The sequence below is a fragment of the Triturus cristatus genome, chromosome 11 (genome assembly GCF_964204655.1).
Source record: "Triturus cristatus chromosome 11, aTriCri1.1, whole genome shotgun sequence".
NCBI classification, from domain to species: domain Eukaryota; kingdom Metazoa; phylum Chordata; class Amphibia; order Caudata; family Salamandridae; genus Triturus; species Triturus cristatus.
In genome coordinates this window covers 147,010,532-147,030,820 of record NC_140594.1, presented here as the reverse complement: position 1 = coordinate 147,030,820, position 20,289 = coordinate 147,010,532, and the positions used below count along the sequence as shown (strand labels likewise).

At 48.9% G+C, this 20,289-nt stretch overlaps 1 protein-coding gene across 1 annotated transcript in view; it reads left to right on the top strand.

Annotated features, from left to right (window-relative positions):
- TCTN2 (tectonic family member 2) overlaps positions 1-20,289 on the top strand; it is a 251,876-nt gene that overhangs the window by 66,833 nt on the left and 164,754 nt on the right. Inside the window, exon 6 of the mRNA XM_085636293.1 lies at positions 5,537-5,730. Coding sequence (XP_085492419.1) covers positions 5,537-5,730 — 194 coding nt within the window. The remainder of the gene's footprint in view (positions 1-5,536; positions 5,731-20,289) is intronic.

Genomic DNA, 20,289 nt, shown 5'->3' with positions numbered 1-20,289 from the left:
AGATCCCAACCTTCAGGCTGATTTATGTTCTAGGGGCCCAGGACCCAATATTCTGGCCCCAGCTACCAAGCAATTGGGGGAGTGCCGTCAACCCACCCCCCAAAAAAAGAAAGGGGCCCCAAGCCCCATCTCCAGACACCTGCCAGCAAGAGGAGCTTGGGAGAGTTATCGCACTCCCCGCCAAGCACGCCATCGTGCTCCCCCCCCCCCCCCCCAAGAGGAGGGGCCCAAGACCACCATCTCCGGGCTCCGTCACTCAATGGAGTTGGGTGAGTGCTGCAGGGCTCCCTTCAACGGTGGTGGCCTGTCCCCCACTCCCTGTGTTTGGGTGTGCAGGGCAGCCACCACAAGGATGGCTTCCTGGCCACAGTGGAGACGAACTGTCTGCTCCTGTCGCACAAATGTTGAAGGGTGCTTGGGCTGGGAACCAGCCAGGTTAGGCTCCCCGTGCTGCACCCAACGAATGTAGGGATGCAGGGTGTCTGGGTGGGACCAGTCACACCCAGGAGCAAAAAGAAAGGAAATCCATGCGGCAGCTACAAAAGAATGTGGCCGAAGCCGCTAATTACTAATGCGGGCACCCAGGAGGGCGCACCCTCTAATGCCCTGCAGGGCTGTTCCAGCTCAAAGGTTTTCAGCAATGTGATGGCCTCAAGACAACAGCGACACCACCAACGTTAGCAAGAGATGGTGGGGGCGGCTGCAGAAGAGCAGGAGCTCCCCCAAGCAAAGTTAAAAGGGCACCTACCCTATGTTAAGTGGTTCAGAAGAATTGGGACCACCCTAGTCTGGATTGTGCATTTTCGAGCACTCCCCAGACTGGAGCTTTAGCTCTACAGCTGGGAGTGCAGTGCCCTCTAGAGACTGGCTTTATGGCTGCACTGTGTAGCCTAAGGTTGTCTAATAAAGGCACAGATACTCGGTTTATGTTTGAGCAATGCTTTATTTAAAACTATTATTCACAATGCTTTAAACAATGCTTTTTTAAAAAGTGGTATATACAGTGCTTTATTTAATGATTTTATTGCTGACAGTAGTAATTATTCTTGAAAGGCTGCAATTCTTTATTAATTATAATATGTGCACATGGTTATAATGCTTTATCACTTCCAATGATTGCAGATTGATTATGGTTACTGAAGTCATTGATAGAACGAGGTTTTTTGACATGTGATTTTGGTCTTTAAGTGTAGTAACATTGACCTGATGTAAAGTGACACCCTCCTATATGATTACGTGCTCTATTGTAAAGGGAGGGGGGTCATGACCCTTTAAGGGTCAAATGTAATGTTGTCAAAGGTATTTCCAACAGCCTTAAGTATATTTGTAAATTTCATTCTAAAGAAAAAGCACAGACTTGACAAACATTTATTGAGTGTTATTATTTCATGCCAGTGAATGGTGACTACTAGCCTGCACCACCGAGTCCAGTGCTACAATGGGATGGTTGATTCCCAGTGAAGGGGTAAATGTGGACCCATTACTTGTGTGCACCACACAAATAATTGCCTGTTTACTTACACTATGCAATGTAGCTTCCATGTTCCACATTTGCTTGTCCAAATTTCCCACATCCTTTTCTGTTCTAGCCAGCAACCTTTGATCCTCTCCAGTGATCCTTCAACGGAGGTCATCTTTACTTTCAGTTCTCTGCACAGTGTCTTCCAAATATTTCAGCACTGTACTAACAAGAGTTTCAACCTTTAGAAAGAAGTTCCTCTGCTCCCCCCCCCCCCCCCCCCCCCCCAGGGATACTTTGAAGATTAGAGCCCGAGGGGCAAATAAAGACGTCAGTCAGCCCTCCTATCAAGCTGCTTGACCTTGTGCAGTATCATCCTATATAGGAGGGCGAGGATCTCAACATCAGCAAGGTAGAGGATTGGGAAAAAATACACTCCATTTTAGAGTCACACCAGACCCAAAACCACCACTTCACGCAAAATCAGTGTCCAACTTCATGCTGCAGCGAACTTCAGTTACAGCTGAGTCTCCTTTGCGCCGCGATTATATGCGAAAGAAGATGCTGCTTTAGTCCTGGGTGTACAGGAGAGCTTCTTTGTATTTCTCCCCGCGGGGTGATGCTTTTGTCCTGGGTGTACAGGGGAGCTTCTTTGTATTTCTCCATGCTCCTCAGAAGAGGTATTCTGTGTCAAAACAGCAAGGTAAGACTACATTACAGGGGACTCTGTATACATAGTGGCTTCCGACAGGGTTTGGGTCCAGCAAGCGTCACTGAGGCCACGCCTCCTTTATGGACCCAAGCCTGCCAAGAGGTAGGCCAGCCCTATGTTCTGGATATTGTAGTCTGGAAGCTTGGCTGCCTCCAAAACCCCTGAGTGTTACCGTAGCAATAGAGTATGAAGGATTCGTGGAAATCTAGTAAGACCAGGGCATGTTGCGGTGCAGCAGTGGTGAAGATTGACCATGGATTGCATTGGTCATGTTTCAGTCTTACCAGTCATGATCATGAAGTTAATTATGATGTGGAGTAAAAGCACTTATGGTTTGGAGCATAGTTTTCTAGAAAATGACATTTTCTTCTTCTTCACCTAGTGCATTAACATTTTAGATGTATCATGGCTATTCAAGTGTATCCTTTTACTTGGGTATCCACGTCAATAGTTCTACCGTGTCAAAGAGCTGTTATGGTCTGTCTTCTTCTATTGGGTCTGCCTGCAGAGGTTAAACAGAAGAAAAAAGTGCTGAAACCCCTTGAGTTGTGATGCTTTATTATTCTTGATTTTCTGAGTACATGAAGGATTTAGTTCTTAGGCAATGATCCAAGCATCTGTTTGATTGACTCTCCATTTAATAAAAAAAATTCAGCCCGCTTTGCTCTTATGCTGAAGTTTAGTATATGCCTTGTATATGTTTATGATATTGTGAAACTATCCTTCATCCCATGTATATTTGATTTTGTATGTTTTTTTAGAACTTTATTCAATGAAAATACACACAAAAAGCCACAATGTTCTCCATACACATCACATCACTTTCAGAATATCTCTGGTGTTTTTTCATTGCTATCTAGTTTTGGAGTATTGAGCAAGAAGAATTGTCCTATTTTGCTGTCTTTGCATAGCTAGTCTACATGGGTTATTGAAATATGTGCATGGCAGGTAGAAATATGAGTGGAATCTTTTGAGGAACTTGGCATGTGACCTCAGGAAGTAAGTAAGTAATCTTTTTTTGTATCAGTTAAACAATTACAAAAGAGATAAAAACTTTAAAAACAGCAAATTATCTGAATACAACACTTGTATACAAATTTACCCAAACTTAGATAGCAATGATGTTAGCTACAAGTAACTTGAGTTATTACTCCAGATGTAACCAATCATGTAATAAGATTTATAAAATAGAGTGGGGGGAAAAGGAAACATCCTCTTAAACAGCTTCTGATTTCTACATGTATTGAAGATGCCCAGCAAGTGGAATCAACCCATCAGTGATCTCGATGCTAATTCAAGGATATTCTTAGCTTGGGAGAAATACTAATATCCATCTGTTACTATGTAAATAGTTTGAATTAAACTTATTGGGAAAAAACAATTTCATACCAAACGTGGGTTTGAAATGCTACTGCATCTGGTGAGCATTTAGTCATTTATCTTCTTGAATTAATTTGTATCGGGTTTTCTCTGCTGGGTGTCTGTGGCTGTTTTTGTTTAGAGATTGTCCTTTCTGCCTTTTTTCCTAATAAATCTGTTACATGCTTTTGTTTTATAAAAAACAATCAGGTGGCTGCCTCTGTAGTAGGCTGGTGAATACATGGGACTCGCATGAACCCACGCCATCTTCACCTGTTTGTGTAGTTTGTGGGTCTTTTTTTGGAGTCCTGCATCAGAACTCGTTGTAATAGTCTAGCCTTGACTCCGCTAACTCCCAGGTTAGGTGCACCTCGTAATCCACTCGCCACCCTCTTTCTTGCTGTGCAGTCCAGCGTTCTGTGTGGTGCACATTATTCTGGGAGAAACCCACCAAAGATGGTGGAAGAGTTGTCAATGAACCAAGGTTCTGTTGATGCCCTGTATGTGACGCCTTTCTTTCCTGCATGTCCTGAAACTCTTCGGAGTGTTTGGAAGCCAAGAGGATAATTTTCCATTTGATGTCTGTCAAACGCAACATGTGTGCTGGAAGGAAATACCTCAAGAGATGTTAATTTATAGTCTTTGATCTGAGCCTCTTCTGGTTCTGCTTGGTTCATTTAAGAGACTTCCAGGTCTCTGGGTTAGCCAGTGAGTGAAGGAGCACAGTATATTTTCGTTTGAAGTTACTTTGCTTTTGGCGAGCTTTCGATTTTGAGCATGAGGTAGAGGGGCGGGATGGGGTGATTCTGTCCTGTGAGCTGTGTCATCTTGATGGGCTGTGCAGAGCATGACACCTTAAGGAGTGCTGGTTGGTGGGTGCTTTAGGAGAGGTTCATGTGCACGTGGTTGGCGCAAACGTTCATGACCGTGTATTTGTACGGAATGAGGTAGCAAGGGTGTCGAGTCCTTTTCTTGCAACTTCTGAAGATGAAATTCATCTTTGAAGAATTTTGTTGTGTAAAAAAATGAAGAAAGTAAGCAAATGATTGTAAATCTAAATTAATTAAGACCAAATTGATCCAACATATTAGAACGTGAAACCAATTTGCCCATATACTAAATTAATGATTTATTGTGCTGGCATCAGAAATTTTGTAATGGTGAAGTGGTGGCTACGTTCACATGCATAGCCGCAAGTTGTTAAAGTGGCAGCGAGTGCGCAGGGTGTGAGGAGTGCTCACTTGTGTCAAAGGCAGCAAACAGTTTATGAAGTACCAGGATGTAGGAGAACTTTTGTTGTTTTATATATTGATCCATTATTTTGTTTTTATATGCATTAAAGCTAGAATTTGGGACTCTGGCATGAATAACCTCACCTTGATGTTAGACGTGTGATTTAAATGTCATCTGAGATCACCAAAAGGTGTACTAGTTAAGCCTGCCTAATGCCCTCTCCTGTATGGAACTGACTGAATAGTAGGTTGAAAGGTCTGTGTTAAAACTCTAGTCTTCTTTGTTGACCGCGATACCTCACTAAAGGCCTAATTCCAAGTGTTCCTTGCTACTCCCGATTGGGCAGTTAAATGGTGTTACTAGCCCCATTGAATTGCAAGTTTTCTAGTTTCATTTTTGGAACGGGGCTTCTGAAGCCGTCAATGTCTCTGGGGTAAAAATAAACCGTGGGAAACGTGTGGGAATCGGCGCAGAAAAATATTCCTTCAAGTTATGCCTCAAACACATGTAATAATGAGTGTTTCTGACCCTCCCGGAGATACCAACGCCCCCTTTATCGGTAGCTCCAGTGTGAAGGGAAAATAACCTACACAACTCCGCCCAACTTTTAATCCTGCCCTGTATCTCAACTTGCATTGCGATTCCTTCAAAAAAGCAGGTCTTGTCTTTTCCTTCTATTTTAGTGATGTTCATATCAGGGAATTGTGATGAAAAATGTATTGTAAACATCGAAGTAAATATTTATTGAATCGACTCCCTCTTTTTTCTTTTAGGAATGCAAAAATGTATCGCAGTTGTTCAATGGATTCTGCTACACCGGAGTTTTTGGTGGGAATGTAACACCAGCGTTTGACCAGCTGTGCTCTGTTCAGTCTGAGAATAACACTGATTGGTTCCCCTTCTTGTGTGTACAGTCCACCATGGACAACTCCCCCTTTTTGGGTTATTTCTATCAAGGTTCTACAACGTAAGTTTAAAATATTCCGAGACCTGTAGCGCATCACAAATTTATGTTCTTAGAAATAAGAATTTTTCCTCATGCCGTCAGGCTCTGAAATTATTACCTAGCTTAATCCATGCAGTGTATCATGATGATTTCAAAGTGTTCAGCAGGACAAAAAAAGCTTGCATAGTACAGAATACAGGTTTCTCAATCGGCTTTAGAGGTACTATGCCATTTATGTACACTTTAGTAGGGTATGAGAGTTCATTTATAAGTGTACCGTTACCGTCTTTATCCCAGGAAAGTGTGGTGCTCAAACCAGGTAGAGAATAGAGTTCCCATAGTTCAGAATTTGTAGAGGAAGGCTGCATGTCATTCACAAGGTCAATTTTGCATGTGGAAGTGTCATCTAAACATGTACACATTTTGTTATTCCTCCAAAGTGTGTTTTTTAGTTACTGTGGGTGTTCACACTTGTGGAGGATTGGTCATCTGGAAAGTAGAATGCCAACATGATGACCACCTATAACACCTGCAATAAATCTGCACTTTCAAATCAGACCATCTCCATTCATGTTTTCATGATGCTGTAAAGACGGGAAAGTGCATTCATATTTTCCATGTGAAAGGAAGGAAACAGTTTTGAAGAAAACTCACTTTTGCAGACAAGAGAAAAAAAAATATTTAATTTTCCTAATTTCTTAACCTGATGCATGTGAAATCTGTGCAGTACAGACACCCTGTATGCATAAGCGGAGTGTGTAGCAGATGTAGGTGCTATTTTTTGCCTTGATATAATTGAACACCATGGGGTTTGGAATTTAGTGGGTGTGATAAGATGAACTGATAGACCTGACAGCCTTAGGGTGGTCTCCCCCCCCAACTTTTTGCCTTCCTACCTCCATTTTCTGACCTTGTTTTTTCTGGCTCTGATTGTTTTCACACAGCAAGGTCCGCGGGGGCACCGATTACTGACTCGCTCCTTATAGGAACTAGAGGATAACTTCGTACATCTTTATGAGGGACTCTTAATACAATGTTATGAATTATAATGGGAAACTGTATAAGGTTGGGCCCTTAAACGGTAAGGCTAGGCCTGTGTATTGAAAAAAGTTTCATAAAAAATGGTATGTATATTTTGACAAAATATCTATTTCAAATTGTTGAATATTAGACATATCAAAAATGTCTCTATGAATAAATATTGATGTTATCATGACAATTGAATTGTGTAATCTTGGCGACCCTTACCGGCTGTTTGTTCGGACCTGCCACCGGACTGCTGTTGCTGCCTTCTTCGCCCTCTGACCTTGGAAGCTACCGGCAACTCGCCGGACCCGCTTCGCGGGTCCCGCAGCGCATATACCATCAGCGAGAGCTGCTGCTGGGAGAGGGGCTGTCTCCTGTCTAAAGACTTGGGGCGTGTTGTTGCTGGCAGTGCTGCGAGCACGTTAGCAGGGACTCCATCACCCAGGAGTCCCTGCGAGCCCAATCTGCTTCACCTGGGCTGCTCTCCCTGCTGGCCATCCCCCCTGCCCACGGAGTAAAAGCGGACTTCAGGACTTTGTTTGTGGGACCCTTACCGGCTGTTTGTTCGGACCTGCCACCGGACTGCTGTTGCTGCCTTCTTCGCCCTCTGACCTTGGAAACTACCAGCAACTCGCCGGACCCGCTTCGCGGGTCCCGCAGCGCATATACCATCAGCGAGAGCTGCTGCTGGGAGAGGGGCTGTCTCCTGTCTAAAGACTTGGGGCGTGTTGTTGCTGGCAGGGCTGCGAGCACGTTAGCAGGGACTCCATCACCCAGGAGTCCCTGCGAGCCCAATCTGCTTCACCTGGGCTGCTCTCCCTGCTGGCCCCGCCCCCCCCGCCCATCACTCCTTTTTTGTTATTTTAGAAGGACGCACGGCCGCAGCGCGGGAGCGTCCCGGGAGAAGCCCGGGACAAGGGCGGGCCCTCTGTGGCCCTCCGAGGCCTGTAGGGTCTGGTCTGGGCCATAGCTCTTGGTTTTGCTCACCCCACTGTATTTTGATTCTTGTTTAGCTGTCTTGGGTATATTTGTTGTGAGTAACTCTGCCTACCCTTATATTATTTGCTGGTATTCTGACGTTGTAACTGTGGTTGTATATGGTTTTAGCTAGTCAGTAACCCCCGGTCATAGTGATGTGCACACGTGAAACTCGAAGCAAGGCTGCGGCTGGTGCTTCAAAGCTGACAGGTGTAGGAGAGTAGGGCCTGCAATCCTATGATCACCCAGATTTTTTGCTTTTGCTTCATTGGTTTATGACTTTCCCCGGCGGTGGGCCTGCCAATCAGACCCACAGCCTAGCTGTTCTCTCTCGAAATTAACCACATGTACATTAGGTGCATCCACCAATTGGAACTGGGCCGCCTTGTCAGTCCCTGTCTCAGCATACCACAGGTATCCAGGGCATCGGTGTACCCAGGGCCTACCAGGGGCTGCAGCATGTATTATGCCACCCCTGGAATGGCCGCCCAAATCTGACACAACTGGCTGCACGACAGCTGGGGCAACGTGGTGTAATCACCCGTTGCTGTAGGTGTAGTATTCCTACACCTAACCCTAAAATGGACACATGGATTCCTATCAGTCACTCCTATGGCAGGCCTTATCAATCCTGAAGGCAGAGTGCAGAGAATCATGTGGTACGGTGCTCTGGCGCGAGCTGAGCCCGTCGACGGCTTGCGGAACCAAGTCCTAATAGCCGTTCCATGGTGACGCGGGCCAACTACTTTTAAATGCATTATAATCCTCGCGGTTATTTGCTAACTTTGGCATCGCATCACCTACACATGTCGAGTAAGGTGTCATACGAATCGGAATACGAACCCCTCGCCGGTTCTGGCGACGGGGTTAGCATTCCCCCCTTTTAGAGGGGCACGACATGGAAGTAACCTTGAACCCCGGTTAAAGTTGACTCAAGCCTCAGCATCACAAAATGGATGCTGCCACCAGACACAAGTCTGACCTCCTGCTGCTGGGAGACCTTCCAGCGAGGGGAGCTTGGACAAAGGGTTTCCTGTCGAGGGCGGTGTTAGCACCATCCCAGACAGGGTTTGTGTATCCCAGGTAGGCAGGGCTGAAAGGAAGGTGATTGCCAGTGGCACCCCGGTGCTCACTGTGCATAGCCCGGCTCAAACCAGTTTCGGGGGCACACCAGCCCCTGAACTGGGGCGAAGCCGGACAAAGGATAGGGGTGTAACCACCCCCCTCCTGGCTCCACCCATAGGTAGAACCTAGTCACGGGCCAGCCCCTTTTTCTTAGAATAAAGGTAGGAGCTAGTCCCCTTCCCAAATTGGATAATTCTGAATCTTGAACTACTTTCCACGAAAGGAACTCTTGACGATTTCTGAAGACTCTCCCTTGTGGCTAAGGAGTAGCCACCCTGCACCAGCAGGCACCACCTAAGCGCTTGCGGTTTGCTGTAAGTCTCTCCTACGGATCAAGACTGCCCAGCTCGACGAGACCCGAGTTCCCTGCCATCTCTGACCTTTTACCTCCCTCATCAGCCCAGCTGAGAGTCGTAGGTGTGACGAGACCTGCGGGACCGACTATGTTCAGAACCTGCACGACGCTTATCTAAGCACGCCCACCGAGGGACCCTCGAGTGAGTGCACCTAGGGTTTGAGAAGCCCTAACCCTGAGCAGCTCCAGCACCGAAGTCTGCCTCCCCAGCATCCACGAGATCTGCGTGGGGGCCCTTCCGCTCCTTGCTGTTCACCGCGTTGTTCGACCACTTGCCGACCGGCTTGTGGCCCTCTTCACGACGCACCACGATTGTTTCATCACTAGTCTGGTTGCTCCAGACTGGCTCTTGCTCCCCTTCAACAGAGGAGTACCACGGACCCTCCTGGTCCACTCCAGACGCCATCTTGACTCCACCGCGTGGGCTTGCCACTGCCAAGATCCGCTGCCCCATTCCTGGGCCCAGCATCATCGACAGCAGACACCTTCGTGGGACAGCTCGCCCTCCATCCTGGTCGCCGCCGCGCCTCCTGGTCCGAGGAACAGCCGAGTCCGACGTCATCCACTCACCTGGTCGAGGTGACTTCAGCCGGTACCCTCCTGGTGCCCACACGATCGCTGGCTAGCGGTTGAGAACTGAGTCCCCTCTGCTTTCAGGTTTCCTTCATCACCGATCCAGGTTTGGATCTCGTTGAACATCAACACTGGTCGCCTGCCAGCAACTCTTCCTTCAGGCTCCTGAGACTACAACAAGGACTTCCGACATCTTGCCGAACCTTCCACAGCCGCAGCCTCTGGGCTAGGTAACTCGAGCATTTCGGTGCTCCATCGCAGATTCGCTTTACAAGTGTCCAGTTCCTTTTTCGTTTAGTCCCACTGATCGGATCACTTCGGAATAAGTAACTTTAGACTTTCTAACTTCTCCCCTTCCACTTGCAGTGTAATGGTTTCGTGCCCTCGGGCATTTGTGTAAATTGTGCAACCAGAAGTATTTTCCTAAGAGTTTTGTATTGTGCTTAGCTCCCTGACTCATAAAGAGTCAGGGTAGTCTTGTTATAAATAAATATCCTTTATTTTCATAACAACTTGTGTGGTGTCCTTTCACTTGGTGTTCAAGGGGTATATGTGATGGTAAACAGCTGGCTTAACACGCCCTCTAGAGTTTAGCCTAAGACTGCTCGTATCCACGCTACTAGGATAGCTGGTCTATAAGGTTGACTTACAACCAATCATCAATAAGGGTCGTTTGGAATGATACACAGTGATCACTAGAATAGTGAGCACTACATATCAGGCCAACTTCTCACATTGGTGAGCAGCGGTTGGGATTTGAGCTTGCTGTTGTTTTACCACACACGTATCCTAAGAATATCGCAGTGAAAGATCACATAAGTACCCAGGTACATATAACTTAACTTAGAATACTCCGAGTTCTACTGAACCGGCTGTTGTAGTGTAACAGGGCTTAGCACACCCTGACTACAACTCTTAGCAAGGGATCAGTAGGTAAACACATAGTGTAGGTAGGTGCATCACTTACACCTCACTAGAAAAGCATGTCGGTCCACGGAGAGTCTTCGCAGACTCCCTTAGTGGTCAGTGACCCTCCACAGGTCGTGTCACGATATGCAGCTCTTAGCTTCAAGGAGATGCGACAACTGTGTGCCTCCAGGAAGCTAAACCAGGGTTCTAACCCTACCATCGCAATTCTGATAGGTCTCTTAGAGGCGTACGATGCTAGGAGGTCCTCTAACACAGGTCCCCCCAGTGCTGATGGGAACATGCCTCTCTTAGAGGGAACCCTCGGTGACCCAGACCTCGACCTCCACACAGAGGAGGAGGACGAGGAGGAGTTATCGGGAGACGAGGCAGACAAAGGTCCAGTAGTAGTCGGCAGGCTCACGAGGACCAACTTAAGCAGGCATGAGAATGGAACTGGGGGAGCCCCGGGCCCACGCTCAAGCAGGCCTAACCTTGGGAACGGACGAGCTAGGTCTCTCTCCAGAGGCTCTGGCAGATCGGTTCACACACATGTCTCTCAGGCATCTTCTCAGAGAGGAATGACGTCCCCTCAGAGAAGGGAGCATGAAGCGAAGATGAGGGAAGTCAATCTGAGGATCGAGCGGGAAGAACTTGCCCTCGCCAAAGAAAGACTTGCCCTGGCCCGAGAGCAGAAATTAAGTGGGTTAGATCCCACTGGTGGCAGCATTCTCAATAGAGAGAAAGACAGGGGTATAGACACTAGACACCTGAGTAAAATAGTGCCCCCCTTTAAACAAGGGGACGACATCCACAAGTGGATCACTGCCTTGGAGAGGGCCTGCACTGTCCAGTGCGTCCCCCCAAGTCAGTGGGCAGCTATACTGTGGCTTTCCTTTGAAGGTAAAGGAAGAGACAAGCTCCTCACTACTAGAGCTGAGGATGCTAACAACTACCAAGTCCTGAAGAACACACTGATTGATGGGTTCGGCTTAACCACGGAACAGTACCGGGTGCTGTTCCGGGACACCCAGAAGATTCAGTCTCAGGATTGGACTGACTTTGTCGATTGTGCCACTAAGGCTTTGGAAGGCTGGTTGCTGGGTAGCAAGGTTACTGATTACACAGGATTGTACAATCTTATCATGCGAGAACAGATTTTAAACAACTGTCAGAACCAATTGTTGCATCAGCACCTTGTCGACTCGGATCTGACCTCTCCCCAAGAATTGGGAAAGAAGGCAGACAGATGGGTCAGAACAAGGGTCAAGCAGAACCAGAACCAGGGTGGTCAGAAGAAAGCAGACCAGAAGGGTAGTAACAAGAACGAACAAAATGACCAGAAGTCTTCGACAGGTCCCCAACAAACCAAAGAGGGTGGGGGTCAGGCTTCACAGAAGAAGAAGACTCAAGAAGGCCAGTCAAAAAGGTGGTGCCAATACTGTAAAAGTAAGACTCACTGGTTTAGTGAGTGCACCAAGAAAGGAGGGCAAACTCCTACCACTGCAGCCCCTAAGGCACCTGCACCCCCTAGTACAGTCATCAGTGGTAGTGCGCCTCCCAAGGCATTAGTTGGGTTAACCTTGGGAACCGAGGGGAGTGACGACTTAGTCGGCACACTCACTCAGGCCGTCCTTGTCTGTACAGGGGATATGGATATGTCCCCTGATGCCAGTCCCAATACTTTGGGCAAATACAGACAGACACCTTTGATTAATGGAAAAGTGGCTCAGGCCTACAGGGACACTTGTGCCAGTGTCACCATGGTGACGCCTAACTTTGTGGACCCTGGACAGATCATGCTAGGTACCAGTTACCTAGTGACCAATGCCAGCAACGTCACTACCAACCACAGTATGGCAGTTGTTGATTTCTCCTGGGGAGGGGTAAGTGGCCCGAAAAAGGTTGTGGTTAGTTCAGACCTCCCCGTAGAATGTCTGTTGGGCAATGATTTGGAAACGTCACAATGGTCAGAAGTGGAGCAGAGGACTCACATGGAAATGTTAGGCTTGCCAGCACATGTCCTTGCTGTGACCAGGTCACAGGCCAAAAGGTGCCCCACTGAACAGGTGCTGGATCCTGGAAGAACGGACCAGACACCTTCCGAGAAGAGGAGCAGTAAGGGTAAGGCTTCGCCTTCCCCCTTGCCCCAGGTCGTGGATCAAGTCTCTGAGGAGGCTGACCTTAAAGAACTGAGGGAAACTGAGCCGAAAGAGCTTGAACCTGGTCAGGTTGAGTTTCTGGGCTCAGGGGGACCCTCCAGGGAAGACCTGGGGAAGGCACAGTTAGACTGCCCCTCCCTTGAACCCCTCAGACAGCAGGCTGCTGCTGAGGCTGCAGGGAACGCCACAGGTACCCACAAAGTGTACTGGGACGATGGACTCCTGTACTCCGAGGCAAGAGACCCCAAACCTGGTGCGACCAGGAGGCTGGTCATCCCCTTGTCTCTGAGAGGTTTCCTTCTTACCTTGGCCCACGAGATTCCCCTTGCAGGTCACTTAGGCCAGAATAAGACTTGGGACAGAATTGTTCCACACTTTCACTGGCCCCACATGTCCGAAGATACGAAGGAGTTTTGCCGCTCCTGTGTCACTTGCCAAGCCAGCGGTAAGTCAGGTGGCACGACAAAGGCCCCCCTCATACCACTACCGGTGGTGGGGGTACCCTTTGAACGAGTGGGGATCGACATTGTCGGACCAATGGAACCCCAGACAGCATCAGGGCACAAGTTTATACTGGTGGTGGTGGACCACGCCACTAGGTATCCTGAAGCTATTCCACTTAGGACCACTACAGCACCTGTGGTGGCACGGGCCTTACTTGGAGTGTTCTCCAGAGTGGGCTTCCCTAAGGAGGTCGTCTCAGACAGAGGTGCAAACTTCATGTCGGGATATGTGACTGCAATGTGGAAGGAGTGTGGTGTCAACTACAAGTTCACCACACCCTATCACCCACAGTGCAATGGGCTTGTTGAGAGATTCAACAGGACCCTAAAAGGGATGATTCACGGACTACCTGAAAAGCTTCGGCGGAGATGGGATGTCCTGATACCCTGCCTCTTGTTCGCCTACAGAGAGGTCCCGCAGAAGGGGGTTGGCTACAGCCCTTTTGAGCTTCTGTTCGGACATCCTGTAAGGGGACCCCTTTGTTTGGTAAAGGAAGGATGGGAGAGACCTCTCAGAAAGCCGGCATCGAACATTGTGGACTATGTACTCGGTCTCCGCTCGCGGATGGCGGAGTACATGGAAAAGGCGTCTAAAAACCTTGAGGCGAGCCAAGAATTACAGAAAGCTTGGCACGACCAAAAGGCTGTCCTGACTGTGTACCAGCCTGGACAGAAGGTGTGGGTGCTGGAGCCAGTGGCCCCAGCAGCACTCAAAGACAAATGGTCTGGGCCCCACACGATCATTGAGCAAAAGGGAGAGGTCACCTACTTGGTAGACCTGGGAACTCCCCGGAGCCCCCACAGGGTGCTCCATGTAAACAGGCTCAAGGCATATGTCGACAGGGAGGGCATGGGCTTGCTCATGGCCACAGACGAGGGACAGGAGGAGGAGAGTGACCCTCTCCCGGACCTGCTCTCTCAGAACCCTGACGATGGGTCAGTAGATGGTGTTGTCTTTTGTGGCAGCCTCTCTGGACATCAACAAAAGGATTGTAAACAGGTTCTTCAATCCTTTCGACATATGTTCTCTCTGACGCCCAGTCAGACCAATTGGTGTACCCATGAGGTCGACACTGGGGACAGTCTGCCCGTAAAGAGTAAAATCTATCGGCAACCTGATCATGTCAGAGACTGCATCAAGACGGAGGTGCAGAAAATGTTGGAGCTGGGAGTCATTGAACCCTCGGACAGCCCCTGGGCTAGTCCCGTAGTTCTCGTGCCGAAACCTCACACCCAGGGCGGTAAGAAAGAGATGAGGTTTTGCGTGGACTACAGAGGTCTCAATGCAGTCACTAAGACTGACGCCCACCCAATACCAAGAGCAGACGAACTTATCGACCGGTTGGCTTCGGCCAGCTACTTAAGTACGTTTGACCTGACAGCTGGGTATTGGCAAATCAGGTTAGCTGAGGAAGCCAAGCCCAAAACAGCATTTTCTACCCCGGGTGGGCATTATCAGTTCGTGGTAATGCCCTTTGGTTTGAAAAATGCACCTGCCACCTTCCAAAGGCTGGTGAATCGAGTTCTCACTGGGTTGGACGACTTCTGCGCGGCGTATCTGGACGATATCGCTGTCTTTAGCTCCACCTGGGAGGATCACCTGGTCCACCTGAGGAAAGTGTTAGAGGCCCTGCAAAAGGCAGGCCTCACTATCAAGGCCACTAAGTGCCAGATAGGGCAGACACAGGTTGTATACCTGGGCCACCTTGTAGGTGGAGGCCAGGTTCAACCATTGGAGAGCAAAATACAGGCCATCCAGGACTGGGCTCCTCCAACCACCCAGACTCAGGTTCGAGCTTTCTTGGGCCTGACTGGTTATTACCGGAAGTTTGTCAGAAATTATGGATCCATTGTGACCCCGCTAAACGACCTGACAAGTAAAAAGATGCCAAAAAAAATTCAGTGGACAGCAAGCTGTCAGAAGGCATTCGATGACCTAAAGCAGGCCATGTGCACAGCACCTATCCTAAAGAGTCCAGACTACTCCAGACCATTCATTGTCCAAACAGACGCTTCGGAGCTGGGTGTGGGAGCTGTTCTATCTCAACTGAATTTTGATGGTCATGACCAGCCCATAGCTTTTATTAGCAGGAGGCTGACCCCCAGAGAGAAGAATTGGTCAGCTATTGAGAGGGAGGCCTTTGCTGTGGTTTGGGCCCTGAAGAAGTTGAGGCCATACTTGTTTGGCACTCACTTCAAGATTCAGACCGACCATAAGCCCCTCTTGTGGCTAAATCAAATGAAGGGTGAAAACCCCAAACTACTTAGGTGGTCCATTTCCCTACAGGGGATGGACTTCACAGTGGAGCATAGACCTGGCACTGATCATGGCAATGCAGATGGGCTCTCCAGGTATTTCCACTTAGAGCAAGAAGACTCACCTGGTCAAGGTTAGCTTATTGTCCCAAAGTTTGGGGGGGGGGTCATGTAGGAGAGTAGGGTCTGCAATCCTATGATCACCCAGATTTTTTGCTTTTGCTTCATTGGTTTATGACTTTCCCCGGCGGTGGGCCTGCCAATCAGACCCACAGCCTAGCTGTTCTCTCTCGAAATTAACCACATGTACATTAGGTGCATCCACCAATTGGAACTGGGCCGCCTTGTCAGTCCCTGTCTCAGCATACCACAGGTATCCAGGGCATCGGTGTACCCAGGGCCTACCAGGGGCTGCAGCATGTATTATGCCACCCCTGGAATGGCCGCCCAAATCTGACACAACTGGCTGCACGACAGCTGGGGCAACGTGGTGTAATCACCCGTTGCTGTAGGTGTAGTATTCCTACACCTAACCCTAAAATGGACACATGGATTCCTATCAGTCACTCCTATGGCAGGCCTTATCAATCCTGAAGGCAGAGTGCAGGGAATCATGTGGTACGGTGCTCTGGCGCGAGCTGAGCCCGTCGACGGCTTGCGGAACCAAGTCCTAATAGCCGTTCCATGGTGACGCGGGCCAACTACTTTTAAATGCATTATAATCCTCGCGGTTATTTGCTAACTTTGGCATCGCATCACCTACACATGTCGAGTAAGGTGTCATACGAATCGGAATACGAACCCCTCGTCGGTTCTGGCGACGGGGTTAGCATTCCCCCCCTTTTAGAGGGGCACGACATGGAAGTAACCTTGAACCCCGGTTAAAGTTGACTCAAGCCTCAGCATCACAAAATGGATGCTGCCACCAGACACAAGTCTGACCTCCTGCTGCTGGGAGACCTTCCAGCGAGGGGAGCTTGGACAAAGGGTTTCCTGTCGAGGGCAGTGTTAGCACCATCCCAGACAGGGTTTGTGTATCCCAGGTAGGCAGGGCTGAAAGGAAGGTGATTGCCAGTGGCACCCCGGTGCTCACTGTGCATAGCCCGGCTCAAACCAGTTTTGGGGGCACACCAGCCCCTGAACTGGGGCGAAGCCGGACAAAGGATAGGGGTGTAACCACCCCCCTCCTGGCTCCACCCATAGGTAGAACCTAGTCACGGGCCAGCCCCTTTTTCTTAGAATAAAGGTAGGAGCGAGTCCCCTTCCCAAATTGGATAATTCTGAATCTTGAACTACTTTCCACGAAAGGAACTCTTGACGATTTCTGAAGACTCTCCCTTGTGGCTAAGGAGTAGCCACCCTGCACCAGCAGGCACCACCTAAGCGCTTGCGGTTTGCTGTAAGTCTCTCCTACGGATCAAGACTGCCCAGCTCGACGAGACCCGAGTTCCCTGCCATCTCTGACCTTTTACCTCCCTCATCAGCCCAGCTGAGAGTCGTAGGTGTGACGAGACCTGCGGGACCGACTATCTTCAGAACCTGCACGACGCTTATCTAAGCACGCCCACCGAGGGACCCTCGAGTGAGTGCACCTAGGGTTTGAGAAGCCCTAACCCTGAGCAGCTCCAGCACCGAAGTCTGCCTCCCCAGCATCCACGAGATCTGCGTGGGGGCCCTTCCGCTCCTTGCTGTTCACCGCGTTGTTCGACCACTTGCCGACCGGCTTGTGGCCCTCTTCACGACGCACCACGATTGTTTCATCACTAGTCTGGTTGCTCCAAACTGGCTCTTGCTCCCCTTCAACAGAGGAGTACCACGGACCCTCCTGGTCCACTCCAGACGCCATCTTGACTCCACCGCGTGGGCTTGCCACTGCCAAGATCCGCTGCCCCATTCCTGGGCCCAGCATCACCGACAGCAGACACCTTCGTGGGACAGCTCGCCCTCCATCCTGGTCGCCGCCGCGCCTCCTGGTCCGAGGAACAGCCGAGTCCGACGTCATCCACTCACCTGGTCGAGGTGACTTCAGCCGGTACCCTCCTGGTGCCCACACGATCGCTGGCTAGCGGTTGAGAACTGAGTCCCATCTGCTTTCAGGTTTCCTTCATCACCGATCCAGGTTTGGATCTCGTTGAACATCAACACTGGTCGCCTGCCAGCAACTCTTCCTTCAGGCTCCTGAGACTACAACAAGGACTTCCGACATCTTGCCGAACCTTCCACAGCCGCAGCCTCTGGGCTAGGTAACTCGAGCATTTCGGTGCTCCATCGCAGGTTCGCTTTACAAGTGTCCAGTTCCTTTTTCGTTTAGTCCCACTGATCGGATCACTTCGGAATAAGTAACTTTAGACTTTCTAACTTCTCCCCTTCCACTTGCAGTGTAATGGTTTCGTGCCCTCGGGCATTTGTGTAAATTGTGCAACCAGAAGTATTTTCCTAAGAGTTTTGTATTGTGCTTAGCTCCCTGACTCATAAAGAGTCAGGGTAGTCTTGTTATAAATAAATATCCTTTATTTTCATAACAACTTGTGTGGTGTCCTTTCACTTGGTGTTCAAGGGGTATATGTGATGGTAAACAGCTGGCTTAACACGCCCTCTAGAGTTTAGCCTAAGACTGCTCGTATCCACGCTACTAGGATAGCTGGTCTATAAGGTTGACTTACAACCAATCATCAATAAGGGTCGTTTGGAATGATACACAGTGATCACTAGAATAGTGAGCACTACATATCAGGCCAACTTCTCACAACAGGCACATTAGATAACTTTATTGTGCGTACAAACACTCTAATTGATGAGGGGATTGCCCTCATGGAAAGAAGGGTGTCACAGGATCTCGCACAAGCGAGAAGATCATCTCTAGGCCTCATAGCCTCTGCGCGCACACCAAGTAAAGCCCAATGCACTCACCAACCAAACCCCATTCAGTCTATACCTGCAACCCATTCCATCAGTACCAGTCAATCTGTACCCCTGGACTCTGCTTTTTTGATGCCCCCACCAGTAGCCCCTCTTACCTCTCCCATGGCTTCCTCGTTAGCTATCGACGACCATGATAAAACACTTGCACAAAGGGGTTTAAGGGAGGGTGCCATTCCCAAATGCTCCCTAATATCTAGTAAGGACAGTGCTGATTTAGTAGTTATAGTTGATGGGGCAGGAGGCCTCAATGACTCTGTTAGCACTTCTTGTGGGCCAGAGGTGGGGAGGGCTAATGTGGATACCATAGATAATAGTGGAGGAAGAGCTGAGGCGCATCGTGCTTCACACCCGATACCATTGGGTATTCCCGACGATACAGCCTCAATTTATAGTTTAGCAAGTCTCCTTGAGAGTAGTCTGGATGAATCTTCTGAGGGGGCCGAAGACCGGAACGGTATATTTATGAGCTCCATATCTGAGCTCATTAAATCCTTACTGTCTCCCATGGAGACTAGACTACAGGGTATTGAACATCAACTACAGGCTCTAAATCTGGAGTTAAAAGCCAGACCCAAAGTTTCTGCCCAAAAGGCAATTGGTGGACCAGCACTGGCTGGCATCAAACTGCCTCTGTCTATTAAACAACCAGCAGGGAAGAACCCTCCCCCTCCAAAGTGTCCACCAAAAATACCACCTAAGGGTAATACAAATAGTACTACTAAGTTGCCCTCCAAGGCACCCAGTAAATCACAGAAAGTAAATGGTCCCATTATTCCTGCTCCCAAACCCCTTTTATCTCTTCCAGCGAATCCTAAGATACGCCGGAATATTAATTTACCTCCTGATGCCCACTCCTTTGTAATAGTTCTAACAGGTGTCCCCGAGCTTGCCCCCTCATCAACAGAATCCTTTTGGGCTCTCAAAAACAAAGTTTGCCATTGGTTAGATAGAAACTACCCACTTCCACCTAACATTCGCAGTAATTTGCTTATGGTGGAGAGAGCACCATGGGTGGGTGAGAATAAAAAAAATCTCCAGGGCGACTGCGTTGTTGTAACATTTGAGGACTCGCGTACGGTGGCATATATCCGTGCTGGGCCCCCATGTAATAACAACTCTTCAATCTTAGTTAAACCCCTCTCCTATTTCTATATGCTTGCAGATCACCGCAGTAATAGGTGGAGCTGGTTAAAAACTCAAAATTACACAAGAAGGGGGATGACAGAGGAGCCTTTTATGGATTATAATTCTAACCAGTGGGATGCGGGTGAAGATGGAGGGTGGAGCACAGTACACAGGAGAGTAGGTAGGCCCCCTTTTGGTTCTACTCAGTTTCAAGGGGAATGGCATGGTCATCAGCATAACCCCCCTCCATTACCCTGTTTCAATCGCTTCAGTGGCCTGGAAGCAGTTGATTGACATTCGATCCAGCACTCTGGCCAAGAGGTTATATGGGAGGAGGTAGGGTTACCACGGGCTGTAACTCCAATTGGAACGGGGGTTCAAGTGTTTATGGATAATGGTTGCCCTAGCAGGGGTGAATTGGATTGTAGTCCAACAGCCACACCCGTTGCACCAACTGTAGTACTCTCTTCGATTAACATCCTTTCTTGGAACATAGCAGGGCTCAGGAAAAATCTTGAAAATCCGGAATGGGGGGAGGAGCTTCGCGCGCATCCAAGATGGTCGCGTGAGCACAGGGCTCCCCGGACCCTTGCCGCTCCTCGCAACTTATCCTGGATTTGTGGACGGATTCTGGAAGATGAACCTTGGC